The 27754-nt window shown below is 31.0% G+C and overlaps 5 protein-coding genes across 7 annotated transcripts; 1 reads left to right on the top strand and 4 right to left on the bottom strand.

Annotated features, from left to right (window-relative positions):
• Window positions 1–177: 177 nt before the first annotated feature.
• LOC130450314 (heat shock protein 60A) lies at window positions 178–4333 on the bottom strand. 2 transcript variants are annotated; one of them, XM_056788644.1, is made up of 8 exons: window positions 4197–4333; window positions 3657–3830; window positions 2461–2713; window positions 2004–2276; window positions 1574–1951; window positions 1207–1518; window positions 791–969; window positions 178–735 (listed from the first exon to the last, which is right to left on the bottom strand). In XM_056788644.1, exons 2-8 carry the CDS (start codon window positions 3828–3830, stop codon window positions 583–585), a joined length of 1722 nt encoding a protein of 573 aa, XP_056644622.1. In that variant the 5' UTR covers window positions 4197–4333; the 3' UTR covers window positions 178–582. The 2 variants fall into 2 exon arrangements, with proteins under 2 accessions (XP_056644622.1, XP_056644623.1); XM_056788645.1 differs by having other exon boundaries at window positions 3955–4303.
• A 462-nt stretch (window positions 4334–4795) lies between these two features.
• Window positions 4796–8595, top strand: LOC130450310 (cytochrome P450 302a1, mitochondrial-like). 2 transcript variants are annotated; one of them, XM_056788638.1, is made up of 8 exons: window positions 4796–5378; window positions 5514–5751; window positions 5807–5991; window positions 6213–6417; window positions 6469–6625; window positions 7423–7671; window positions 7725–7931; window positions 8139–8595. In XM_056788638.1, the coding sequence occupies exons 1-8, from the start codon at window positions 5222–5224 to the stop codon at window positions 8250–8252; spliced, it is 1512 nt and encodes a 503-aa protein (XP_056644616.1). In that variant the 5' UTR covers window positions 4796–5221; the 3' UTR covers window positions 8253–8595. The 2 variants fall into 2 exon arrangements, with proteins under 2 accessions (XP_056644616.1, XP_056644617.1); XM_056788639.1 differs by having other exon boundaries at window positions 5312–5439.
• An 814-nt stretch (window positions 8596–9409) lies between these two features.
• On the bottom strand, window positions 9410–16119 carry LOC130450410 (endocuticle structural glycoprotein SgAbd-1-like). The gene is made up of 4 exons (XM_056788783.1): window positions 16108–16119; window positions 11287–11552; window positions 10626–10899; window positions 9410–9656 (listed from the first exon to the last, which is right to left on the bottom strand). Exons 1-4 carry the CDS (start codon window positions 16117–16119, stop codon window positions 9564–9566), a joined length of 645 nt encoding a protein of 214 aa, XP_056644761.1. The 3' UTR covers window positions 9410–9563.
• A 2230-nt stretch (window positions 16120–18349) lies between these two features.
• On the bottom strand, window positions 18350–22888 carry LOC130450312 (uncharacterized). Its single transcript, XM_056788642.1, has 4 exons — window positions 22781–22888; window positions 22623–22670; window positions 20511–20774; window positions 18350–18504 (listed from the first exon to the last, which is right to left on the bottom strand). Exons 1-4 carry the CDS (start codon window positions 22845–22847, stop codon window positions 18494–18496), a joined length of 390 nt encoding a protein of 129 aa, XP_056644620.1. The 5' UTR covers window positions 22848–22888; the 3' UTR covers window positions 18350–18493.
• Window positions 22889–24861: 1973 nt separating this feature from the next.
• On the bottom strand, window positions 24862–26979 carry LOC130450313 (uncharacterized). The gene is made up of 3 exons (XM_056788643.1): window positions 26897–26979; window positions 25229–25282; window positions 24862–25171 (listed from the first exon to the last, which is right to left on the bottom strand). The coding sequence occupies exons 1-3, from the start codon at window positions 26958–26960 to the stop codon at window positions 24900–24902; spliced, it is 390 nt and encodes a 129-aa protein (XP_056644621.1). The 5' UTR covers window positions 26961–26979; the 3' UTR covers window positions 24862–24899.
• Window positions 26980–27754: the final 775 nt, after the last annotated feature.

The following is a 27754-nucleotide window of genomic DNA, read 5'->3' as shown; positions in this document are numbered from 1 at the left end:
TTTTTTTAACATAATTCCAAAAGTAAAACTTTTTTTATAAAGCCTACATTTTCTATACCTTCAAGAGACAACTTTGTATTTTAAATTAGTGATTTTAATGGTTATTGCGTTAATAAGAGCAATGAAAAATTGAAAATATCAATTTTCACAAACTGTATCCTAATAAAACAACCAAAATAAAAAGTCACATAACAATATATTTATAACAATATAGGTACATTTGAGAGTCATTATATAATTATATTCAAACATTCTAAATGCAGATCAGTTCGGCGACCAAAGAGGATTTCACAAACAACACTCAAAGTACCATTTACGAAAAATAAACCACCTTCGACCGCCATATACGAGACTTCTAATTTCTCATTCACACAAATTTTCAATTCGTGTTACAAATAATAACACTACACACGAATTATTGTATCAAAATAATAAATTCTAATTTTAAAAAAAAAACACACACACTTGTCTGCCAAATACGAAAATGGAACTTTTTTGACAGACGTCTTTTGCTTTGTCTTTGCAAGGCAATCACTGAGTTTATTTAACTGTTAAACAGTCCACTTATGGAAAGAACTACATTTACATCATTCCTCCCATGCCTCCCATACCGCCCATTCCACCCATACCAGTAGGTATCGGAACGTCTTCTTTAGGTATTTCTGTGATTACTGCTTCGGCAGTCGTCAAGAGAGAAGCTACTCCGGATGCGTCTACAATTGCAGTTCTAACAACCTACAACAAATATAATTGTATTCATTGACTACAATCATTGAGGTTTTCAACTTACTTTTGTGGGATCAATGATTCCTCGTTCAAACATTTTTACATATTCGTTGTTAAGAGCATCATAACCATAGTCTCCACTTTGTTGCTCAACTTTGGCTACTACAGCTGCTCCATCAACACCGGCGTTAGCAGCAATTGTCATGCAAGGTACTTTAAGGGCTCTTTTTACAATTTGAATTCCTAAAAAAAATTAATACTGATTGGTAATGGTTAAAGTTTATGGACTGATATCTTAAGGTTACATCATTTGTCTATGATCATAGCTCATTTTATAAAAAATTGTTTGGTATGTAAATTAATACATAAAATACTTTTCCAAATATCTAGATATCCCTACTATCTATTGATTAATGTGATGAAAAAATTAAAATTATGGTAATCATTACAAATATCAATTATACTGAAAAAAAAACTTACCAACTTCTTGGTCTTTATTGGCAGCTTTAATTTCATCTAAGCTGCTGCTACATCTTAAAAGAGCCGTGCCACCTCCGGGTACAATACCTTCCTCAATAGCTGCCCTTGTGGCATTCAAAGCGTCGGTTACTCTGTCTTTTTTCTCATTTACTTCAACTTCGCTGCTACCTCCAACTTTCAGTAACGCAACTCCGGAAGCCAATCTAGCGAGACGTTCTTGTAGTTTTTCTTTTTCGTATTCAGATGTGGTGGTATCAATTTGATCTCTGATTTGTTCTGCTCTTCTATCGATGTCATCTTTTTTACCTTTACCTGTTAATTAAATATTATTTAGATAATACATAATTTCTAATTAATTAGTAATTACCTTTTAAAATTAGTGTGTCATCTTTGGTTATTACAATTTCTCCAGTTTGTCCAAGATCTGATAGTTTGACATCTTCCAATTTGACAATATTAGCATCATCCCCGAATACAATACCACCTGTGGCGATTGCAATATCTTGGAGAGTGGCCTTTCTGTTGTCACCAAATCCTGGAGCTTTCACAGCAGCAATTTGTAAACCAATGCGAAGCCTATTGACTACAAGAGTGGTTAAAGCTTCTCCATCAACATCCTCGGCGATGATTATAAGAGGTTTCCTTTGAGCATTGGCCAATTCCAAAGCAGGTACTATACTTTGCACAGAAGATATTTTCTTTTCGCTTAATAAAAGTAGAGCATCTTGGTATTCAACTTTGGCACCTAAAATCATTTAATTCTTAACCGTTTTAGACATATACTTGAAATAATTTACCTTTAGTTGTATTGACGAAATATGGTGATATGTATCCTCTGTCAAATTTCATTCCTTCGATAATTTCTAATTCATCATTGAGAGTTTTACCATCTTTAACTGTGATGACACCTTCTTTACCAACTCTCTTCATTGCATCAGCAATAAGATTTCCCACCGAACTATCACCATTAGCGGATATAGTGGCGACTTGGCAGATTTCTTCAGGAGTAGTAACGGGTTTGGAAAGGGTTTTTAGAGTTTTTGTTATTACCTCAACTGCCATAATGATACCTTCAAACAAATATGTTTGTATCGATTTTCTTAAAATCTCATTTATTTGTGATAGAAATTATTTATGTATATTCTCATAAAATATTGAAATCACTTTATTATCATTAATTGGATCCATTTTTATAATCATTGAAAGTTATAAAAACTGTGGTACAAAATAATTTGGTTCAAATATAATAATCACCTTTACGGATTTCAACCGGATTAGCTCCTTTTCCTAGATTTTCGAATCCTTCTTTGGCAATAGAACGTGCCAAAACAGTAGCAGTTGTAGTACCATCACCCGCTTCTTCATTGGTATTGTTAGCAACGTCTTGCACCAACCTAGCTCCAATGTTTTGGAATTTATCTTTAAGCTCTACTCCTTTAGCAACTGTAACTCCATCTTTGGTAATTTTTGGTGAGCCCCATGATTGTTCAATAATTACATTTCGGCCCTATAGATATCATGTAAATAAGACAGTTTCAAGGTGATATAAACAACAAATATTAATTTCAAATATTTAAAATCATCCATTTTACTCATTAATTATCATAAAATTTTCAAATTATATAATGTGGCATAGAGCTATGTACATCATTTGCTGGAGCTGGTAGTATGTCCAAACCTAAAGACACCCTTTAAGAAGTTCTAATAAATTAGGATAATTATTTTCATGTCACTACCTACCATATCTGGTATTAGTACAAAAGGAAGAGAAGGAAGTTAAGGTTAATATGTCAATATTCATTTTCAATTGGAAAAATCACAGAAATTATTTTCCTACACTATTCTGCACAAAAAGGGGCTCATTGCAGATATAACAATGTTTGAAATATCCAAATTCAACAATTCATAATAGTTTCTTAAAAAAAATTATTTAAACATGTAATTACCCACAGTGTGGATATGGTAATATAAAATGATTACAAGAATCTAATAATTAAAATTTCTGGAGCTGTTTGGCATATTTATACTAAATACAGTTGTGCAGTGTAAATAGTGTGTTCATTAAAATATTAACAGCCCCAGAACCAAAACCATTTGGTAGATACATAAAAATGAGGTTAACTTTGCCCCACCAAAAGATCATAACTTCTTCAATTAGTTTTAGAAAGAATAAATCCAATTTTACGTAATTTTTAGATTTAAATTGATTTACACCCGTTTTATAATCAGTCAAATAAGTTACATAATTACGCAAAATCAAAATTACTTAATAATATTATTAATCAAATTTATAAATTTATATTTATAAATGCAGTAAGACCTATAAAAATGTGAAATTAATTTAACAAACATCAATTTTTGACGATCCTTTTTGATAACTTCAAAATCATGTTTAAAAAGAATTCTAACTTAAGATGATTGAGGTTATGTTGAATAGATAAGAAACGAACCTTTGGTCCCATGGTCACAGCTACGGCATCGGCGAGGACGTCAACCCCCTGGAGCATGAGAGCTCTGACCTCTGATCCGAACCTCACATCTTTGGCATACCATCTTTGAACTTGATTATATTGTTGGGCTTTGCGTAGGGCCACACAGCGCACAGTGCTAGGTAGACGATACATCTGCAAATTATATTATTTTATATTCGAAAAATAAAAGAGCGGTAGAAAATATTATTTGAAAATGTAAAATCACTTTTGACTCAATTTTGTTTTTTGACAGAAATTGAAAATAATTACAACTTACTTGATTTTATTCTAAAAGCTGGGATCAAGGGTAACGTGACAATACAAGTATTGAAATATATTGACAAGTAAATTCTTAGTGCGGCAAAAAAATATTTGATATAATTACGATATTACGAAACAATCAGAATATTCAGGAAAAAAGCACATGGCGATAATGTATATTTGATTTAATGCAGTTAATTTTTACATAATGTGAATAAAATTAAGTTCTTAATACAATTAAAAGCTTCAAAATATTACCTTTAAGTAAAATTTTTAACGAAATTACAATTTTTTATTAAATTTGAGCACACCGGCAACACGAGAAGCGACTTTATAAAATTCGAGATGTTCTAGAAAAAGGATGAACTTGTTCCAGTGTTGCCATTTAAAAATTTAAATTTTTAATGTCTAATGCTTCTATGTCCGATACAAAAAAGTTTGATATATCGTAGCAAATTTCTATCGAATCTTTTTCATTTCATTTTTCATTTCATCTTTTTCATTAATTATATTTGGAAATATGTTGCAAATATGGTAAAAAGACTATATCAGTGGTATAGTATTAATAATTAATACAATTACGAAAACATTTTTGATTTATATCATAAGTCAGATTTATGCTTTGTAGTGAAAAACTGATAGAGTTTAAATTGATTGAAAAACTAAAAAATGAAATCATTTTTAAGCTAGAATTTATCTACTTTGAATTAAGGTTACGGTAGTCGGAGTCTTTGCATATAATTACAAATTGGCACCACTGTTTTGTTCAGTGGCGCCCATAAATGTTCCATAGACATTGATTGATAGAAGTTGGAAACAGATATTTTCTGCTTATACATTTTTTATTATTTTCGTGTGTATTTTGCTCATATTTCATTACAATGAATGGGTATATTAAAAAAACTTTGATTTTCTATTGCGAATTGAAATATGCAAAACTACTAAAAATTTTACTGATATTAAAGCGTATGAAAAGTATAGATTTGTGGGAAATTTAGCACTATCTTACAATGCTATCTTCAAAATTGTTTTAATGATATGGGAAGGGAATATTCAATGACGTGAACGTATTATACCACAAGGGAATGAAATATATTTGAAAAAATATTTAAGGTTCATTGATGGATTTTCGGCACATTATAGACTGAGGACGTTGTACGCAAGCGTCATACAAATATATTTTACTTAATTTTTGAGCATGTGCGGGACGCACGAATTAGTAGCTTAGTAAATTTTATGTAATTTTTAGTATTTTTAGGTTAATTTATTTTATCATTTTCACAATGCATTTGAGTAGAAAAAGCAATTTTTTATTCCATAGTAAACTAAGGCTTAGAAAAAATAACCCATCTAGAAAATATATACATACTTTTGAAACGATTCCAGGTCCCCGATCACTGCCGGCTATTGGAACACTTTATCAGTATTTTCCTCTAATTGGTAAAGTTTCATTAAAAATTATAATTGAAATTGTACTAGACCCGAATACTATAAGTTAAAAGTACGATTTTCACATTTCTTGTAATTTAAATGAACAAAATACCGTTCTTCATCAAGAGAAACTTTTTTTTTTAGGAAAGTATCGATTCGATGAATTACACCATAATGGTTTTAAAAAATATAAAGCCTTTGGACCTCTAGTTAGAGAAGAAATGGTACCCGGAGTTAATATCGTGCTATTATTCGATCCAAAAGATATAGAAACTTTGTTTAGGAACGAAGGAAAACATCCAAAACGAAGAAGTCATTTAGCATTAGAAAAATTTCGTTTAGATAGACCGAATGTGTATAATTCTGGAGGTTTATTACCAACGTAAGCAATATGTAAGGTAAGGAATATAATTTAATTTTAATAAATTATTTTCAAGGAATGGTCCAGAGTGGTTTCGCATTCGTAGTGTATTCCAAAGAGGGTTGAGTAGCATGCAATCCGTTAAACGATTTTTGAATGGTTCTGATAATATTATACAAGAATGGTTAATAATGTTGGAATCCATGAGAAAATATCCAAATTTAGACTTTTTACCTGAATTATCAAGGCTATTTTTAGAATGCAAGTAATTTTTAAGTGAAGAAAAAAATAAATATAATAGTTACCAGGGTTCAGGCCTTACTAAGTCCAAGGCTTTTTTTCATTTCCTTATGCTCCATAAATAAATAATTAATTCAGTCAGTTTTAAATCAGAATTTGTCCAACCCTGATAGTTATAATTTATTCTATTCCTATTAAAAATATCAATATAAATCAGGGGTGTATTTAGTTATTATTTTCAGTAACGGGTCAGAATACACTAGATATAAGATTCAATAGTTTTTCTGTACAAGAAAGACGAAAAGATTCAAGATCATCTGAACTAATTCGAGCTGCTTATGTAACTAATTCTTGTATTTTAAAAACTGACATGATACCAGCTTTATGGCAAAAATTTGATACTCCTTTATATAAAAAACTAAAACATACGCAGGAATTTATGGAACAGTAAGTTAACAAAAAATTGACACTTTTCAGATAATAATTGTTCTTTTATAGGGTAGCTATAGATTTAATTTCTCTCAAGATGTCTTTGTTTAGGGATCAAGATAAAAATAATCCATCTTTATTGGACTCTTATTTATTATCCCCCGAAGTGGATTTCAAGGATATCATTGGTGTTGTCTGTGATTTTCTATTGGCAGGAATTGATACTGTAAGAATTATTTATCTATATATGCATTTAATTAGAAGATATTCATTTTAATTTTAATGAAAAATCAATTTTTATGTAAATCACTACCTACTACTTACTTACACTTATCAAATTTGTTCCCTTTTCCTTTCTAAAAGGTTTTTCCCTCTATTAAATCTCTATAATTTTATTATAATAATCGGGATTGGGACTAGAAGACTTATTTACAAGTTATAAATGCATCTAGTTGGAAGATATTGGGGGAGTCTGATGTGTTTTTAGTTATATAAAAGACAACCATATGACAGTAAAATCCAATTTAAGAAGTAAAATCTATTCAACTTATTCCTCAAAATGAAATTAACTTCATCATAAAAAAATATTAGAGCTAAAAATTGAAATTTGTGTGGATGTACCCTAAGTTCGGTATATATTGAAGCACTTATACAAATTGAAGAAGGTTAATTAGTACCTCGTTTTCTCCTTCATTTTGGTTGGTTACTTTTTGTGAAGATAATTTTCAAACCCTTATGGACCTACAAGATTCATTTCTATGGTACTGCAAGTAACTCTAGCATTGATATCGTCTGAAGGTTTCAGAATAAAGCCCTTGGAACTATTGTGAACTATCTACTGCTTTCTCAATATCACCATATTTTCTCCCTTTTTATTTTAAAAAGATGTTTTCCCCCTTATTCCAACTCTGTACTTTTTCTTTTCTTTCATTAATTCTATTCAGTAAGTTTTATCTTGTTTTTTTACTACAATAATTGCATCTATTTTTTTCAGATAATTTAATATGAAATTTTTTATTCCAGTCAACATATACTACAGGTTTTCTTCTTCATCATATTGGGACTCATCCTAGAGTTCAAGATAATATTTATGAAGAAGCTCGTCGATTATTACCAAGTCAATCTACACAGGTGACATCAGAAATGCTTACCGAAGCAGTGTATACTAAAGCAGTACTCAAAGAATCTCTCAGATTGAGACCGATATCTGTTGGAATAGGTCGAATTTTACCAAAAGACACCGAATTCTCTGGTTATTGTGTACCGGCCGGTGTAAGTTGTATAATTAATTTTAAAACAATGAGAAACTATTTAATTCATCGTAGACGACAATGGTGACACAAAATCAAATATCCTGTAAGTTGGAAAAATATTTTCCTCAACCCGAAACGTTTCTACCGGAAAGGTGGATCAAAAGTAATCCTTTATATAAACAACCGCATCCATTTTTGCTCCTTCCTTTTGGACATGGACCGAGAGCTTGTATTGCTAGAAGATTGGCAGAACAAAATATGATTATCTTATTGCTAAAAGTAAGTTGATTATTTTTGTGTAGGTTCTCCAGCTAAATATTATCTGGTCCTTCGAGCCGGATATGAAATAGTGATCTATAAAAGGCTTTAAAGACCAGATAGTGCAGTTGTGAGTGGTAGTAAACAGTTTTTTTTGTTTCTGGTACCTTTGTAAAGATATTGGTTTAATATTTTTATAAAAAAATTAATATATCTTATTGTTTTTAGCTTATTAGAAGTTTCCGTATTATATGGGAGGGGGGTAAATTAGATTCGAAATCTACTGTTATCAACAAACCAGATGGACCAATATTGATAAAATTAATTAAAAGAGAATCTTGATAAGTGACCTTATACTTTATAGGAATATTTTTATACAATTTTTTTATTATTAAGTTAATTATATTGTAAAATTTATTCAGGTATCGAAATGTTATCAATAATGATATTTTAGTAGTTAATTAAAATCCTAAAGCATATTTTTTATCTCAAAATTTCTAATATAAAAAAATTTCAATGAGACATTGTAGTATAGCGTTCAATTTATAGTAGTACCTATTTTAGTGTATGTTTTAACATACTGAACATACTGGGATTTTAATTAATTTATTTCAGGACTTTAGGATCACACAAATCAAATTTTACAACTTTTTATATAAATTTCTGTTTTTGTGGATTCTTCTGTCTCCAAAAATGATCCAATCATTCTATTCTTTTGTATCCTATTATTTTGCTTAGTTCTGCTACTCCAAATGAAACGATAAAATGCAAACTGAGCAAGAGGACCATGCATATAAAATGATCCGAAGAAGGAAGGTGCACACAAAGAAATAAAAATTTATGCCACTAGATACAATCTACAAAATAATGACTAGAGGCTGAAGAAGGTTGAAAGAACTTGTTTGGGTTAAGATCAGTCACTATATTTTCACTCTGAGGGTAAACGCTAAGAATGGGGTGTGAATATGAAGTACCAAATGACTCAGTTTTCATAGTTTTCCAAAAACCTTACGATACTGTCTTGTACAGCATTAAAAATAATCTAACATTCCAAAAAATTAATAAGCCTTACCAAAATAACACCCGAATACATTCCATCTAATATTGCATTATGTCTGGACATTCCACGTTCCTATCCCTAGTGTTACTTTCTCTTCTTTGTTCCCTCATTTCATGTTCCGATGTCTTTTCTTTCATCCCTATGGGTGGCTCTAGTAGTCTATTCCAATTATTTGATGTTTATAGTAGATGATGATAGTTTTTTCATCATTTAATTCAATTTTAGGACTCTAGGATCACAGAAATCAATTATTACAACTTCTTATCTAAAATTCTGATGTTTTTTTGTAAATTCTTCTGTCTTGAGCTTTTTCAAAATTCATATAGCGCAGCAGAATATTCTGTAGCTGTATAAAAGCTACAAAGGGAAAAGAAAAATATATAATAAATAACTGAATTTTCTTTGACTATTTTCAGGAGGGAAATAATCAACAAAGTAATCTGTTGGTATAAAATTTTTATTTTTGTTACTTCAAGTTGTTACCCACGGTGTAATCAATGATTTTTTATTCAGTCTCTACAAGAAAAAATGGGTTGTTGAAAAAACAATAATGAAATCACAGAATGTACATGCAAGATTATTATTTCGTTAAATTATTGTAGCTCTTGTCTGTATTGTCCATCGTCATATTGTTGGGGTCTGTCCTTTAGCTCAGGGTGTTCTTGCAGTCTACGGGCATCAGCTTCCTGAAAATCAATTCAATATTTCAAACAAATTAATAAAATAAAATTATTTGTATGTATGTATCACAACAAAATCCTATTGGGACCAAAATAATTCAATATAGAATGTTGAAAAAGCGGTGTGGTATAACCAGGCAGTCATTATAGTACCGAGATCTTCTGTAATTAATTCCAAAATGGTTTAGGAATCTTAGGCATATTAAAAAAAACTAGACAGGAATATAAAAGAATAGAAAGAAATGTAATATAGCTTATAAGAAGCAACCCCAATCAATTTTCGGGGTGACTAGAGACCTTTTTTGGTCAGACTGTTACAATATTGGAAAAAATAGGGGAAAAAAGTTTGGACTGGTTCGACAACATGTTAGAGCTAAAACAAGTGAATATATTACTGGGAAAATATTACCAGAAGGAAATGGACGAATGCGTTCAACCAACAAGACATTATGGATACCTCAAAGTATTGGGAAATGATTCTGTTTGTTATAAGATGAAACAACTTATCAAATACTCCTCAAAAGCAAGGCAATACAACATCGAAGGGCTTGTTAGGTGAATTGAGCAGGAAGACTTATCCAAATCCAAGCCGGTACTTGATCAAGAGTTTATTAAAGGGCCGAGAGCAAAAGAACTACTAGTTTCGAAGAAAGTTTTCAGAAACTAAGTAGAATAGGCAGTAGAATAAATTTTTTAAGTGAATTTTAACTTTACATTAGAAGATAATGGTACAAAAGTGCTGGGAATGTAACTAAATAGTATGTTAATATTCAAATTTAATGTTAATAAATAAGTTTTGGCTTGTTTTGCCTTTTTTTGTTATAAATCAATAAATTTTCAGTTTTTATTCTACTGTTCTAATATCTTGGCTATTATATCGTATAAATGAATATTTGTGTTGTTGAATTAATCGAAATATATTTTTTTTGACGAATAAATATTATTGAATATGAATGAGTATTTAATTTTTCGTACTTGCTGCGCTCTAATTCCAGCGAAAATGAGGTCTAGTCCTTTTTGTACTTCGGGACTAACTGGCGGCGGTGTTGGTAAGTGATCACCTTCAGCGTGGAAACCATTTTCATCTGCAGTGTATTTAGTTTCAATAACTGTTCCATCTGGGGAAGTGTAAGTAAAACGACCTAGTTGTACTTGGGATTTGATGGTTTTTCCGGCTTCTTCAGGATCCGGTCCAAGTTCTTTTAAATATCCTTCTTCTTCTGCAATGATGTTATTTCCGGTTTCATAACTTAAAAATAAATGAACATTAATAAAAATTTCAATTACAGCTGCTTTCTTTATGTTTTATAATTATTCTTTGTATCATAAATATATTTTGATTGAAGTGGTTGAGAAAACAAAGGTAGGTTATGTTTTTATATTATTAATAAGAATAAACAGATAAAGAAAATGTAAATAATGGAATCCTAGTACTCAACACAAGGTGCATTTTCGTCCATTTTTAATGAGGAAGTTAATAGAACAATAATAGAAATGTACAATAGTGCAAAAACAATTTTTTATTTTTATTCTCAATTTGTTTTAAAAATAATTAACAATTTTCTTTTTATACCCAATCCGAGTTCAATTATAAAAAAAACATTCATCTACTTTACTTATTTATAAAAATACTCACGATGCTTTGTAACTACCATCTTCTCCTTGTTCTTTATCAAATCTGATAATCGGAATGAACTTAATAACTTTTTCGTTAGGTTCTTGATACCGACGATTGTCTACATTTTGTTGTTCTTGGACCAAATTTTGTTGATACTGCTGCGCAGTATTGTCTTGGTAATTTTGTGCAGTGTTTTGTTGTTGGTCTTGATTATTGTCGTAATACGACTGAGGTCGCCTTTGTGGATTCGCCAAGCAGGCTCCAAACACCACTACAAAAACAATCTAAAACATACAACAAAAAATATTTTTCAATAAACAGTTTGTTTTGACAATGTGTGACAAGGGGCAGACGATCAAAAGTTTTGTGATATATTACTACTAATTAAATTAGTTTTAACTAGTCCTTTTTGTTGGTTATCTGAAATATTGGACTTTATTTTGATTTTATTAGATTTGCAATGAAAATCACATTCAACTAAACAAAGTATGTTTAGCTTTCTCAAACAAAATAAACGGCGTATTACTACAACCACCACACTGTATTTTACAACAATTTTTAGTTAATAAAATTTCAATATTTAGTTTATTTCTTTGCTACTTCTTAGGTCAATAAAAGTTTTATGAAAAATATAGGCAAAAATTAATATATGATATGGTTTTAGAATAATTTAAAACTTTTTTGAAAAGTAATTTTAAAAATTATCAACTTATTCGATACACGGACGTTTACGTTTCATTGTATCAATAATTTACGAATTCAAATTTGATTTGTTGGTTATGTAATTCTTAATGAATAATGTCTCATCATTCGAACAAGCGAAAACGTAATCAACTGGGTTAAAGGTGAAGAAAATAATCGATATATTTTAGTTATATAAGCGGTAAAGTGGATTTAGTTGTAGGTATTTTATGGAAATTAAAGTTGTTTACATATAGAAAATGTCAGAAGTCGTGTGAATATGAATATACATTCAGGATTTTATTTTCTAAACATTCCGCTCACCTTTTATTTTTAAGAAAATGTATTAGATTCTTCATTAATAAATTTAAAAGTTTAAATAGAAAACTTCGTAATTCCAGACCGCCATTTTGTTTAAAGCTACCCGAACTTTGTGTTAATTTACTTGAACTGTTTCTCATTTTTTTGAAATTGATATATGGGCACTATTTCAATCCTTTGTTAAAAAAAACAGGTCAAGTCTTCATTCAACTTTTTTACATAAAAAATTTGTCATTATATTTATTCCAAATATCTATTTCACACTGTATATTTCAAAAAGGAGAACAATTAGAAATGTTTTCTTCACAACAGTTTATTTAGTAGATGTTAATTGTCTGACACAAAAACCAGTCTCGACCCAAAAGTATTATTCAATAGAAAAATAACAAATTAAAAAACAAGATCTATCATTTCAAGTTATGTAATATTTATTGAGGTATTTTAAACTCTTTATTCTTTCCTTCCGACAACCTTGACTCGAATGGAATGCAGATTGATGATAGATATTAAGATGGTTATATTCAATAAAGGTTATTTTCACTTTTGAAATTACATTTCATTCTATTGTAAATTAGGTTTGAACCTCAAGAAATTGAAAACATGACTGTTGAATTTGGGTTAGGTACCAACACAAATATCTAATTTGAAACGTATTTTCATCTAAGAATGTAAATTAAACACTCCTTTGATTCACACAAGGTAAATTTCTTTAATGTTTATCTAACTGAAAGCAATAATAATGCTACAGAGTGTCTCCAAAATAAACTCGAATATCCGCTTATTTGTGACTAAATAATCTCAATTGAGGAACAGTAATTACAAAATTTTAATAATAATGTATTGACTCAAAACTATAACGATATTAGTTGCAATTAAAACAGTTATTTGACTCAAATACCCTTCAAAAACATTGGTAGCAAAAGCCGGACAACCATGTATAAGATTGTAGGATGACATAGAACAGGACTGAAAAGAACTAGGCGTCTGAAACTGGAGGAGAAAAGTACAACATTGAGAAGAATGAAGGACTCCCAATATTGGTAATAATAAATGACAGTCTTTCCCAATTGGAGTCTCTTAAATGACACCTTCAATATACTGAAAAAGTAAGTTTTTTGACTGGTTTGTCTTGACATTAGTTTGTACTCCTCCGTGCCCTAGATAGAATATGTTTTTAATTGTTGCATTCCTACAAAATCCAATATCTTCTTTTCCCTCAAATGCTGATAAGATTCAGTCTCTCTCAAACGAAATTTAATTCATGTTCGACTTTCCATAATTTCGTTTCTCTTTAATCCTTGTGAATTCAGTGTTGATGAAACTTTGTCGACTGATAATATTTGCTTATTAAAGTGAAATTAATGAACTTTATTCTTAATTACATGCCTTGTCGATTTCTAGAAGTTTTCCCTGGTGATTTCCTAACAGGTTCCATAATTGAACAGTTTTTTCTATGTTTTAATAGCTGATAGTTTCTAGTTTTTCCAATTCTGATCATATTGACAAATTTTGGAACTATATTGTTAATAGAACATGTTAGGACAACTATTTTTGATATTGTAGTGAACTTTTAAATCTTATTGAATTAAAAGTTGAAGTTTGACCCATTTTCTTCACGAAAATTCTGTTCATTTTTCATGTTGCTCTGCACCTAGGAATTTACCGACGAAACAACAGTTTACTAATATTAATTATAATAAAATTTTTGAACATTAACGTTGTTTTATTGTTTATACATGAATAAAATAGTTTGGAATAGATTATTTTATTCAGCAGATATGAAAATCAACACTTTTGTTTTTGCATAAAAATTGATAAAATAGCCTTTCACTTTTTTATGTAAAACTTAAATTAGAAAAAAAAAGATATATCACCTTGCGATTTGAAACTTTCTCTCTCAACGGTCAATTCCTGTTTACTTGTGATATTACACATTGTAAATATTGGAAATATTTCACCAGTAAACGTAGAACTTATTTAAATCAAACTATTTATGAAGTTACACAAGAAATTCACTATTTATTCATAAATTAAGAAAACGATAGAAATCGCCTTAGTAAACATAGATAAAATGCACAATAGTACATTGACCGTTGACTTGACACGTCAAAAATGTCAAAAACATAGAAAAATGGTAATAGGAAAGGTTCGATAACCAACTTTTATATTTACACACAACAGAATACATTTGTATGATTTTTAAAACACATTATTATTTATTATTCAAATTACATGTTATATTAGACATTCCGTCATCATTTCTTGATTTTAGGTCTTTTTTCTATGAAAATGAAGGTAAATTATCACGAAAAAAATTAATTCTATAGGTACCTATCAATGTGAATACGTGATTTGTCACAGCTCCAAATTTATAAAGTTTTATTCCTTTTGGTAAAACCTACCTTTAATAAAACAGGTTATTGCCATTACGAAATTTATTTGAAGTTAAGTCCCACTAAACGGTGACAAATAATGAAACTTGATTACCAATTTTAGTATCGTCATTTGAATTTACGAACACCGGTGTTGGTAGGTTAGTGTTGAAATTTGGAATAATGAAGTTGGTGTCCTCGGTAGGCGGCAATAAAATTTCCTTATTAAATTGAAGAATAATTATGGACAATTTTATTCTAAAGAAAGTAGTTGTGAATGAATCTGATATACATACTCAGGCTTTATTTAGCAATTTCTATTCAAGTACAAATTTGTAATTCGGCTCTAACCACTTTAGTTTTTAATTTCGAATGAATATTTTTTATATATCTCTTTGAAAATAACAATTTTTTCCCAATTTTAAATTAGAAAATCGAAACACTAGGATAATTATTTGTATATCAATTTTTTATATATATTTTAAATTTTTGTGTACAGTTATGAAAACAGTAATTTAGTGAAATACAGTTTCATTAATTCGTAGAGGTCGAAAAATCCCTAGATTTTGGGTACTGGTACTGGTGATAATTTCCTAGGCTGTCATCACTGCGTTATCAGCCATGTGATAAAAGTGGTTATCAGTCATGCCAACCGTTGAAATAGTTTTCCCCTAACCTCAACTTTATACACCCTTGTTTGAGATCTAATTATGAATAGTTTTGAAGCATATCATAGAGAATAACGTGTATTTATATTTAATGACTCTATTGTCAATATAAAATGTCCAGAACATTCTATATTTTACCGAAAAGATCCTTTCTCAATGTTTCTCTTTTAAATTTGAGAGACGGCTCCCAAGTTGGTATCACTAGTTGTCAAAGTGTTGTACGACAATGTCAGAAAATTCCCATTCCAAGGAAATTATTATTAACTTTTAGAAAAAAAAGTAAATTGTATATTAAACTTGATACACAATCGTTGGGTTCAGTTGTAGCTGGTCACTATGAACTCCAGATTTTACACCACTCGATTTTGTTTCTCTGTTTTATAAAACGTTTAGTATAATGTGACAAATCGATTAAAAGTAAATTGTGCATCCGAATACTTAATAATAAACTATTGGGTTAAAATTTCTAATCATAAATATTTTAGTTTTGGAAACCCTGTATGTATTGGTACCATAATATAAATTTTATTTTAAATCAATGTAAATGACATGAAATAAATGAAAGTTCAAAAAATAACTCAATTTTTTTAATAAAGTCTCTAATTTAATGGTGTCTTCAATAACAATTTATTTTTCTGTTTTCGTTTTCAATAATGTCAAATAAAAGTTTGAAATTTTTAACATACCATCTGCCGGTAAATGCATAAATAATTTAACAAAGACCCACCTACTTTTACATAATGAAGAAATCGATGTTTATATAAAATATTAAAGGTCAACAAGTGAAAGGTACTCACCAAAAATTTCATGATTCTTCTTCGGGATACACCGACGATGAAACTGTGAAATTATCAAATTACAAACTTTGAGTCCCTATATATACCCTCTCTACTGTATCATCCTCACTCTTCTAAATACCAATTGACTTATTCGGTTTAGATGGTTTTTCGATTATGACATTTTTTTTTGAGAATTGGATCTTGGCAAACGATATATTCATTGAAATATTTAATTTATTCTTGTACAATCGAACCTGGGTGATCGAGAATTCAATGGACCCGAGTAATATTCTTTTCCGTAGATAGTACTCTCATTTATAAATGTGAAAAATACATTGGAAAGCGTTTAGAAATAAGCAATAAATAATTATATACACATTCAACTACTCATACGTAATTATTTTGTTTTTATTTGAAATTCCAATATTAAAAAAAATAATGTTTCTATAACTTTTTTTTGCTCAGGTACGCAATTAGTAACTCTGTATGCTCTTTAGCAATAGGTTAATTATCATCAATTGCCACAAAAGTTAGTTCAGTCGAGTTTGTTCTACAACAAATACGTTTATTATTAGTTTTGGATAGTTTTTATAAATGGAATGTGTTCCGACTGAGTGAAACAAATAGTGTATAATTTTCTTTCTCCTCCGGGCGCTTTAGTTACTTATGCGCATCTTTTGCGCACATGAATGGAGCGCAGTATAGATAAAGTGTCTCGAACGAGAGAGAAAATATATCGGAACCATAACGTAGAGATGTTTTTTCCCATAAGAATTGTCCATATAGGAGTATTACATATATGTATGACACATAGGTACATAGACAACACAACATACACGACAGTTGACAAGTGATGGGTGACACATCACGGTAGATGATTTGTGGATCATAGACAACACGACAGGTGCTATTTTAGACAACATAGCACACACAGAACAGTCGACAGATAGCGGCAACCATAGACTTAGTAATTCGAGGCTATTGAATAAATATATATTTTCTATATTGAAAAGTTGTTCCAATTTTGGTGGAAGGAGTACAAGAAATTAAAAGGGACCGAAATTTTCTTTGTAAATTTTTCCAATATTGGAATACGAATTCTATTGAAAGCGTAGTCTAGTATTACTTCGTTTTTAACGGTAACGATATATGACACATAACAAACGACAGTTGACATATGGCGAAAGTGATAGACTTCTTTCCTTCTTTATAATTTTATCATGTAAAACACTATGAAATATCTTCAATTAAGTTCTGTACACATAGAAAATAAAAAATTGAAAAACAAATTTTCCTAAGCCAGAATCGAAACCGGGACCTCCATTTTGAAGGCATGGAACACTAACACCGAGCTGTCAATGACATGAATGTGTTTGACGTATATCTGTTTCTTAACGTTCCATGGTTTGTGAAAGAATTCATAAATTGAAATAGCTTTTGAAACAGAATAAACTTGACTTAAAACTGTCAACATTATTGCGTGTTTAGATTTCTCTCTTATGTAAAATTATGTTTAAACACCAACCACAAATTGATACAGGAAATAAAAGTGACTTTTCTTCAACATCATCAGAAATTAGAGATCTACTGAAGTTGCTTGATCAAATTTTATGCTGACACCCTGTGAAACTTGGATAATGACGAATAAAACTAAACAGAAATTGGATATCTGGGAGAGAAAAATATTAAGAAGAATGTTTGGAGGAAAGCAGACAGAGCTAGGATGGTAGAGAAGATCAAACCATGTAATTTATACACTTTTCCATAAGGCACCAATCAGGCTAAGTCACTTAGAACGAATGGACGAAGACAGCCTCTTGGAACGAGTTGCGTGGAAGATACCACAGAGCAAGAGGTGAAGAGTTAGACCAAAAAAACGATTGGGAAGGGAAACGTTGGAAGAAGACCTTAGAAAGATAAACATTTTCGATAACAATGTACTTTGTTCAAGTGAACATTAATATATGGAATATGGAATAAAAACTTGAACAAAAATATTTAGTAGCCGTGGATACAGTTTAGTATTCTACTCGCGTATAATGAGTTACTAGCGTTGTGGCAGTAAACTTCACCTCCATTATACACTTGTGAATAATATGCTATTGATTTTTTATTGATTTTTGTCATTATTTAGTAAATAAATTACAGTAAACGTTGTGTTTCTTTTCACTATCAAATTCTTTAAAGTTTTAACCTCATTTATAGGTAAGAGCCGTAGTATTGAAATCCCGAAAAACATGCCCACAATGAAACAACAGAATATTTAAAACCGTTTAATTACTTAAGTACAATGAATCTTTATAGGGCTTTGCTGGAGAGATTGTTGACCACTAGATTAACATGATATAAACTGATTTTCATTTAAATTAGAGAAATTTTCTATTTTATATTGACTCAATCTCGGTTAAGAGTAACCTGAAACAAAAATGGGTCTATTTCATTATCACTGACGTGAATAAAGTCAAAATGACGGCCGTGGGGTAAATATTCGACTTTTTTAGAACTATTTCAGTGACATAATTACAGCTGAAACTGATTATTTAGTCAGTTTGCTAATAAGCTTCCAAGCAATTCATAAAATTTATAATACTTAGTTTTTTTTGGAAATTTATTTCTACTGTTTCGTTCAAGTTTATGAAACATGAGTGGGTTTATTTTTAAAGTTGCAAAATGATAACCCAATGGCAGCTGAAACGTACAGGATCACTTGAAGCTTTAGGTGAAATTAACCCCTTTTGAATTAGACGAGTTTCAGTCAGATTCCTGCTTAGCTTCCATCAGTTTACTTGCTTTTCAGATTATATTTACCTATTTAGCTATTTACTAAATAATAAGGGCTAAAATCCAGCAAATAACGTCACAAACTATACACAAACTGTTTTGTTTACCCCACAGCGGCAATTTTTAAATGTGCATCAGCTGATTTTGACAATACTAAAAAATTCTTCTTTCACAAATTTGACACTCTTGAAATAAAAAATATTATTATCAGTACAGAAAGAAAAGTTAATTAACAACAATATAAATGTTTTGACATCATTGAAAATAAGTACCTGTCGTTGCTTTTATTTATTGAGTATATATTAAGACATTCCTAAAATATGTATTTTGGAACATTCGTATTAAAATTCGTATTAATATTCAAGTATTGACATGTAACTGAATATAATTGAAGATATTTTTTTGTTTGTTATACTGTCAATAAAAAAAATTAACATGAATGTGTCTGTACGAGGTCTGGCTATTAAATAACGAGACTGGTTACGAAAAAGGGTTTTATCATAATAATTATTCTATATTCGAATGCATCGCTTCAATGCAGTCACTTCCCCTCGCCACACACCTTTCCATACGTTTTTCCATTGATCGAAGCGGTGCTGGAAGTCTTCTTTGGTGAGTGCCTTTAGGAGCTCTGCCGTTTTTTGCTTTACCGCTTCCATTGACCCAAATCGGGTCCCTTTCAAAGCAGATCTCTTTCTAATCTTTCTAACCTTTCAAGAAAATCAGTGCAAACACGTTGACACAAGAGCTTTTGGCCAGAAGTAAGATTTTTTGGCACAAACTTTGCACAGGCTTGTCATGTGTAATTTTTCGTGTAAAATTTTTCTAAACGTTTTTTTATCAGCGTTTACAGCCTTGGCAATCATCCGAATGCTCATTAACGATCTGTACGCACAGTTTGGTTGATTTTGATCACTGTTTCCGGAGTTGAAAGGCGACTTGGGCGCTGGTCATCTTTAGTGCCATCTCGCCCTCACTAAAGCAGTTATACTATTCAAAAACACGCGCACGACAAAGAGAATTGTCCTCATAGCAATTTATAGTACACAGTAGGAGATTTTTTCAATTTAATGAGTAATTTGAGATTGAAACATTGCTCCTGTTTTTTCTTCACATATGGTGAAAAAAAAACGCGTTCGTTTCAAACCTCTACTGCACCAATACTATAATAGTGACGGAAACGTGTTTTGAAACGTGCATAGACAAGATATCTTCGTCTAGGGCGACCTCTAGACGTGCAGTCTCGTTATTTAATAGCCAGACCTCGTATATTATTTGACCAATTGGAAAAAATAATCACAAAGAGAGGACCACGTATACAAATACAATTTATCACCAAAATAATGCGTGATTTCGTTAAAATCAAAGTCTTATTAAAAACATTTCTGCGAGGAAACTTATTTAAACACCGAAGAAAAATGTTTACGTGAAAATAGAATTGAAATTTTGGAAAAGCGTTGGTCTGATTGAAGGTTTTTTTATTTATTAGAACGGGGACTTATTGATTAATTTATCGAGTAGACTACTACTTTTGTTCGTATCATATTTAATGCTGGACTTTTGTTCAATTCAACCTCTCCATCACAATTTTACTTTCATGTATATTTTGAATGTCTTTTAAGTAAAAATTTTCTACTTACTGGGACCTATTAAGACTTGTGATAGTAAACCACCCAACATTGTCGAATCTCCTACTATTGTCGCTAAACCACCAACAACTGGTACTAAATACGATCCTATGAAGGGAATATAACTAACAAGTTCCTGTACATTCACCATTTTTCCCACGGTATTTGTAAGTCCCTGGATTGCGGTGACCAAATCTTGCACAGACGAGTTACCATCCAATATTCCTATGATATTTTTTAATAAATTTGATAACGCTTGTAGTAAGTCCACAATACCTGTAAAAATAATAATTTTTTTCACACTTGTATGATATTCATACAAGCATAAGTTTTCAGATGATTAGTGGTTAAGAAAACTTGAGAAAACGTGTCCTAAATTGCATAATGTGCTGCCTACATTTAGGGGCATCAGTCTTTCAATCCTAAATATATCTCGCTAATGCTAAAAGTTTTTTAATTGATTAAATTTGTGTAAATGGACCAAATAAAATCTTACGTAAATGAAGATTTGATTGTAATTTAATTACACCAAGAAGTTCAAGTTTTCTTTCTTCAAAACGCACGTGTATGTTATGAGATTTCATTATGTTATTGTCAAATGTCATTTACAAGGAATGTTGACAGTGCAATTTTTGACATTGACAGACATGGGCGTCGAAAAATGATTTTTTTGTAGCACTGGCTTGATGTATTTGTTCAATAACAACAAATCCAAGGGGTGCAAATATTGAGTTAACATGCTATAAATTCATTAGAAGTACAGGGTCCTTCATAACGAGCTGAATCGATTTTCCGAAATGCTCGTTTCAACTAAAATAATTTCAGTTTCCTAAAACTTCCGGTTATACCGGAAGTGGACCCAAACTTCGTTATTTTAAACGGAATGTTATAGTTTTTATTAAATTTTTGAAATATACGCAAAATTTCAATATAACTTTATATGAGGCATTGTATGCCTAAAGTCCACAATTTTTTAATTATTTCACATTTTCGAAATTTTTGGACACATGCAGTCCACTAAAAAAATTATATTTCCAAGTTTAAGTGATTCAGGTCTAATAATTTTGGGATTTGGACAAATAACATTTACAGCTTTCAAAATCTGTGAAAATCTTGACAAAAATTTATATAGGGTGTTCAGAAAATATAAAAACTTCGAAAACTTATTTTTTTCAAATGGCAACCCCCATTTTTCTCTTTACCATTGAATTTTACGTTTTAAATTAAGATACCTCGTTAGTAAATTCATATATCCACAATTAACGGTTTTTGTAGAAACTTCGTGGCTTTTAATTGTCGTTTATTTGGAGCGACCAAAAAACATTTCAAAAAACAAACAATGAAAATAGCTTGAAGTTTAAGCCTTGCAAAAGTGTTAATCACTAGGATTTATTAATGAAGATTATTTCAATTCGCGGGGTTATTAAACGAGCTCAAAGTTTCAGAAAACTGAAATTATTTTAGCTGCAAAGAGTATTTCGGAAAACCCACGCAAGCAAATTTTCAGAACTTTCCCAAATACATATCGATTCAGCTCGTCGTGAAGGACCCTGTACATGACCTAGAGATGGCAGTATTTGCTTGAAAAATACTGAAAAAAATCAGAAAGTATCATATGAAAGTAATATATGTTTCAAGTTTGAATCTTGAGTTTATGAAACTCAAAGAAAACCGCTTTGAAATATAACAATTTCTATTGAAAAATCCGCAGGTTTACAACTGACAGTTGCATATTTCACGTGATAGTTATGAAAGATGTTGAGTAACGATTTTTTTTTGTAACTTAAAAACAAATTTTCCGATAATAATAACTATTTACGTAGAGATGTGGTCTGGAGTGTCTTTTATTTTACATGGAATGTATACTGGAGTGTCTTTTATATTCAGTCCAATTCATCAACATTTATAGTCTAAATGTTAAACTATTTCATAGCATACAAAAGATTGAAACGATTATACATCGACTTCTAACTTTTATAAGACTTATTTCAATGTATTATTTAAAATTTGAGTTCAAGTTAGTTAAGTTAGACGTTGACTTGTTTATTTGATTAACTATTTACGAAATTTATAGTTTGCGAATAAAAATCAAAACGTACGAGTCCGTTTTTTGAAAATACTAACCTTCTCCGGATCTTTCTTCTATATGTTGTCTGCTAGAATCCTCAAAACCTATAATATTTTAAATAAATCGTAATATTGCATTATAGACAATAATAACTTTTCGAAATATCAAAAATAAAAACATACTTTATACCTAGACAATTTTTTTTTATACTTACGTACTCTTGAGGAAGTAGCAGAAGCTACAATAACCAGTAAAATCGATGCAGTGATTAAAAACTTCATTTTTAAAGTTTAACTTGCAACAGAAAGCTACGATACTGAATGTAGTTTCAGCATTAGTTTATTTATAATTATAATTTTACAAAAATAACGAAACTTCAAAATTAATGAACCATTTTAATCAAGGAAATCATTAAATGTTTGAACATGAAATTATTAGAAATAGAATATGAGTTGTAATGGATTTCAAAAGTTTTACGAAACTTGATCATTTTGTAATTTGTAATTTCCAGCTTTTTCAGTGAAATTTTGACTCCGATGCCATTAACAGGCATCCGTCATTACATTCCTGACAAAATTTGAGAGTAGGTCTTCATTTGACAAACAAACAACACGGAAACCATCTCAAGGAAGTTTTACACTCAAAACTATTGAAAAAATTTACGATGTAGTATTGTCTGGTTGGAGATCGGAGATTGTGGAAGCCCTATGTATCCCTAAATGGTTCCAATTTTGAATGATCAATTGGTGCTTTTCGCATTTTATGTGCCGTATTTGACCAGAAACGCAATTGTGTGAGAACTTCGCTATTCAATCTCAATCTAGATAAGTTTTTGCACCGTTTGGTAAATGTGGACGAACCGAGTATCCACCAAGACATATCAGAGACCAAGAAACGATCAAAAAATGAGTATTTTGAAGTTTAACCAGCGCCAAACGAAGACAAAGTGGGTTTGTTAACCAATAGAGTGATGACGATTTTTTTTGGATTTTTTACCAGCTACAATTTGATGATAATTTGACTAAGAAAATATGGATCTGTGGAAATAGATTTGACAATATATCACAGATAAATACCTATTTTTGACAGTCACAAAATTTGAGGAAACGTTGGGCATTAGCAACGGAGAGAATACGTTGAAATGGAAAATGTAATCCCTCGTTAATACTGACGTTTTTAACTAAAGATTTTTAATGAAAACCGTATAGATACAAAGATGGAATTTCTGGAATCAACACAACACAATTACACTGTCTGACGTGCGTTTTGATAATCAAGTTGTCGTCTTCAGAGACTCGAAGTAGTTCCAGTATTAGCACAGCCACCCTATTCGCCGGATCTATCGACCTACCACTGATTTCTTTTCATAAATCGATTGAGGATAACTGTGAGGAAGGAATTGCCGTGGGTTCCAGTCGAAGATGATAAAAAATTCTACATCGTCTTGAAAAGGGAATCGATGTGTATTCACTGAACTCGTAGAAGTCTCGGTTGTAACTAAATAAACTGTTTATATAAATGTAGTGCTCATGAGCTCAGCTGTATGCTGACGTGTGGACGTTGAGAAGGTGCTAACTCAACAATTAATTAATAAAAATACCAATGGAATCATTCAAACATTTTTTTATAGAGAGATATGTAAAATTTGTTTTGGTTTACCAAGTTTCTATGTTTGACAACACAGAGCATGGTTTCCAGCTATCTTCGCAACCGCTTTCGAAGATATAGGGACGCAAAGCTTGATTACAGAGGTAGCTGAATAGTATTTGATCGGATTACTCTATTAAGGAGTAATCCTTGAAAGAATTGCGGTGATGGTTTTCCGGTATTTGCAAAAACTGTGTTTTTGGCATTTCTGTTAATGTAGACTGAAGAAAAAGCGAAGATATAATGAATCCGGAAATGTTACAATGTCCATTAGAAAAAAGAAACCTCTTTCTATTGGGAGAGTTTCTTCAATACATCAGCCGAAGATTCTACGGGTGTAGAGGGCGCCGTGGGAGCAGCAAAGGCAGACGGCAAAAATTATCTTATTAGTGCAAGTGTAAAGTTTTAATTGCTGAATGAAAATTGTGAAAGTAAATAGTGAAAATGGCAGGAACGGAACCTAATGGGAATGAATGAGAGGTAAAAAATTAATTGTGTTTCTTTTTTAGTACGCCAAGTGTCGTAAAAGCCAGCATCAAAATAGTCTGCTTGTTTTCTATTACAGCTTTTTTAATTTCTACTAAAGTGACAAAAAAAACTTTGTTAATAGCATTTTTGTTGGAATATAAATAAAACAAAATAGTGTGAAACATTTTTTAATAAAAAACGTGGACGTGGTATTGATTTCAATTGCCAAGTCCTACTAAAACGAATGATATAATGCCTCCCAAAAGTGGAGTGTGTGACATAACCGTTGCAATCATCCCCACAATGGGCTGTAAAATGAATCCGACTACTGGAATTTGTCCGAGCAGTCCCTGTAGACTAATCAGTCTTGAAAATTCTGAAAGAAACCCTTCAATTGAATTCGTTACGTCATCTATAGAACCATTTCCCGCGAGGAAAGCTAAGAGACTTTCAATTACTTCTGATGTTACTTTCAACATCTGCGATAATCCTGGAATATTCAAAAAATGAAATAAACTTCCATTTCAATTTTTTTTTTTATTCTTACCTGGATAATCATTTCTTTCTTGAATGTAATGATTATCAGATTGTTTTTTGGTATCTATAACAAAAAATTATTTGATTGATTTTAATTTGAGCAGGTCCCAGAAGTACCTGGTCCAACAAAGAAAAAACAAGGACGCAAATATACAGAAAAGGGATGTTCAAAAGCTTTTTACTAGTATGGAATTATCTGTTGTTGAGGAAAATCCATTTACCATTCATGAGAAAAAGTTTCAGAAGAAGGAAAACCACGACGGATTCTTCCAGAAAAAGATTCAAGATATATCTGGATCTTAGTGCCATTACCACTTCAAGAAGTATCTAATGAGACTAGTTTCAGTGAAAAATAATGAGTATAGGTTCTGATCTCTTTGAAGCTAGAAGATATTAGGGATCTGCAACTGAAGGGCGAACTGCAGTCCATCCAACAGCGTATATACCAAACGGCAAAGAAGGACAAGGCCCGACTGCCAAGCAAGACGATTGTATACGCGAAGATCAGTCCGGGACGACCAAGAAACCCAATAGAATAGCGCGTAAATAAACGACAATTCCTGTCACAATAAGTTAAAAATGGAGTTTTAACAAAATACAATAAAAACTAAACTAGTGCTGTGAACTAGTTACTTTGCATTTGGTTGTTCTTTGAAAATGTTAAGGGCAAGACGACAGCCTGAACCCGTTTCGCGCCTGGTCTAACTTTGCACTGGACTCCTATTTTTCGACTATTATTGTGGTTGGTTTTAATTTTCGCTAAAAAGCATTCTACTTGGGCTGGAGTTTCAATTTTAGCCAATACATTATTTAATTTTTTAATGGTGTTGGTCATACCAGGCGATCCATTGCAGGAAACGACTTGAGTAAACCACACAACGTAGCGCAGTGTTGCATCGTGGTTTATTTACGCGCTATTCTATTGGTCTTCTTGGTCGTCCCGGACTGATCTTCGCGACTTTTTAAATGACCGCGTTGTACAATGGTAGGAACTGACTATAGACATCAGCTTTAATAAAGATTGGAACCAATTAATACCGGCTCTTGAAGCTATAAAAAGTGTCTCTCCCTCAGAAGAAGCTTTAGTAGAAAATTAAGCTGTAGGGGGATTTAGGGGTTCTGTATTAAAGCAATTTAATATAGTATCTAAACTTTTGAAAGGTATCGACGTGGTTGTAGAGGTAGATTCCAGGCTCTACGAGTAATTCATCATTTTGATCGTTTTGGTAAAAGAAAACATTCAGAATAATACAGAAGCATTAACAAGATAATAATTAAGATGAAGAATCTAGACGATGAAAGTCGCGAGGGAGACGTGTTTAGGGTTAATACCTTCTTGGTGGTATCTTAATGGATACAAAATCTGAACTGGAAGTGAGAGATATCGCCATAAAATACCAAAAATTATACCCGATCGATCTTGCGGATGATTTAGAAGAAGAATGTGCTCTTTTAAAACAATTCTTGACGTGTAGAAACAAAATGAGTTTAAGACAACAAAATGGAATCGTTTTCCGCTCTTAAGATTCCTATATTTGACTCGACAGTATCTATAAATCACGACGAACTTATCAACCAATTTTGCATCGCGAAAAAGTTGTTATTTAATAAATTTAATTTATTTTTGTACGGTTTTTTCATTATTGAACTATTTTCTTCGATTTATAGAGCTACTTACTGATTCTTGCGTATATAATTGTCAAATTAAATACGATAATACCAGCGAGAAACAGACATTTCATCTTTGTCACTGGTAGTACTTTGAATTGCTTCGAATTTGTAAATAAAAAAAAATGGATTACTCCCGATTATTATTATTATCGCATACTTATATGAGTTCTTATTAATAATACACACGTTTGAAAAAACGAGTCATTATCAAACAAACTAATTAATTGGACCACAACATTGTTAGAATGTCATGATAATGACGACGTTTTAATTGTTTTTTTTACAATTAAAATAATAGTAAACGTTAAAAAATCACAATAAACAATGAAATTATTGTTTTTGTTAAGAGATTCAACTATTGACTGGCATTTCAGGCTACTAGCTGCTGTCTCATCCATCGTATTCTCTAGATTTGATGCCGCGCGACTTATTCTTGATTTCAAATTTGAAAACGTCACTCGACGTGCAGGGATTTCGATCGAACGAGCAAGTCCTTGCCACCTACTAAGTGAACTTATAGAAAACGTATTTCCCAGACTGGTTAAAAAAAGTTGGAACCTCGCTGGGTCGAATTTATTGAACTATAGCCACTTTCCCATTATTTCCATTTCTGTGAAAAACAAAAACGTGATTTGTGGATTAAGTAGTACTTATCCAAGTAGTTAGTACTTATCCAGTAAGTTAGCTACAGATGTTTTGAAAAATTATTGTATATAATCTGCTTACACAAGTCTAGAGTCACTTACAAAGGTCTAATCTAGTGAAAAGTGACTACCTCCTTCTAGAAGAGGTTCTACTGTCACTTATAGGGGTATTTGGTTGTAATTATTAGGGTACCAGGTTATTTTTATCCACTAATAAATTT

This window comes from Diorhabda sublineata, chromosome 11 (assembly GCF_026230105.1).
Source record: "Diorhabda sublineata isolate icDioSubl1.1 chromosome 11, icDioSubl1.1, whole genome shotgun sequence".
Classification (NCBI taxonomy): domain Eukaryota; kingdom Metazoa; phylum Arthropoda; class Insecta; order Coleoptera; family Chrysomelidae; genus Diorhabda; species Diorhabda sublineata.
Note: the sequence above shows the minus strand (reverse complement) of the source record. Positions and strands in the feature narration are given on the sequence as shown.

Coding starts and splice junctions, on each gene's coding strand:
- LOC130450310 (XM_056788638.1), top strand. CDS start 5,222: ATGCATTTGAGTAGAAAAAGCAATTTTTTATTCCATAGTAAACTAAGG. Junction 5,752..5,806: donor TCTGGAGGTTTATTACCAAC/GTAAGCAATATG, acceptor ATTATTTTCAAG/GAATGGTCCAGAGTGGTTTC. Junction 6,626..7,422: donor TATTGGCAGGAATTGATACT/GTAAGAATTATT, acceptor TTTTTATTCCAG/TCAACATATACTACAGGTTT.
- LOC130450410 (XM_056788783.1), bottom strand. Junction 10,900..11,286: donor GATGGTAGTTACAAAGCATC/GTGAGTATTTTT, acceptor TTTATTTTTAAG/TTATGAAACCGGAAATAACA. Junction 9,657..10,625: donor CTGGAATTAGAGCGCAGCAA/GTACGAAAAATT, acceptor ATTGATTTTCAG/GAAGCTGATGCCCGTAGACT.
- LOC130450314 (XM_056788644.1), bottom strand. CDS start 3,830: ATGTATCGTCTACCTAGCACTGTGCGCTGTGTGGCCCTACGCAAAGCC. Junction 2,277..2,460: donor TCCGGTTGAAATCCGTAAAG/GTGATTATTATA, acceptor ATTTGTTTGAAG/GTATCATTATGGCAGTTGAG. Junction 1,952..2,003: donor TTTCGTCAATACAACTAAAG/GTAAATTATTTC, acceptor AAATGATTTTAG/GTGCCAAAGTTGAATACCAA.
- LOC130450313 (XM_056788643.1), bottom strand. CDS start 26,960: ATGAAATGTCTGTTTCTCGCTGGTATTATCGTATTTAATTTGACAATT. Junction 25,283..26,896: donor AATTATATACGCAAGAATCA/GTAAGTAGCTCT, acceptor TTTTTGTTATAG/ATACCAAAAAACAATCTGAT. Junction 25,172..25,228: donor AGAAAGAAATGATTATCCAG/GTAAGAATAAAA, acceptor TGAATATTCCAG/GATTATCGCAGATGTTGAAA.
- LOC130450312 (XM_056788642.1), bottom strand. CDS start 22,847: ATGAAGTTTTTAATCACTGCATCGATTTTACTGGTTATTGTAGCTTCT. Junction 22,671..22,780: donor TGCTACTTCCTCAAGAGTAC/GTAAGTATAAAA, acceptor AAAATATTATAG/GTTTTGAGGATTCTAGCAGA. Junction 20,775..22,622: donor AGAAGAAAGATCCGGAGAAG/GTTAGTATTTTC, acceptor TTATTTTTACAG/GTATTGTGGACTTACTACAA.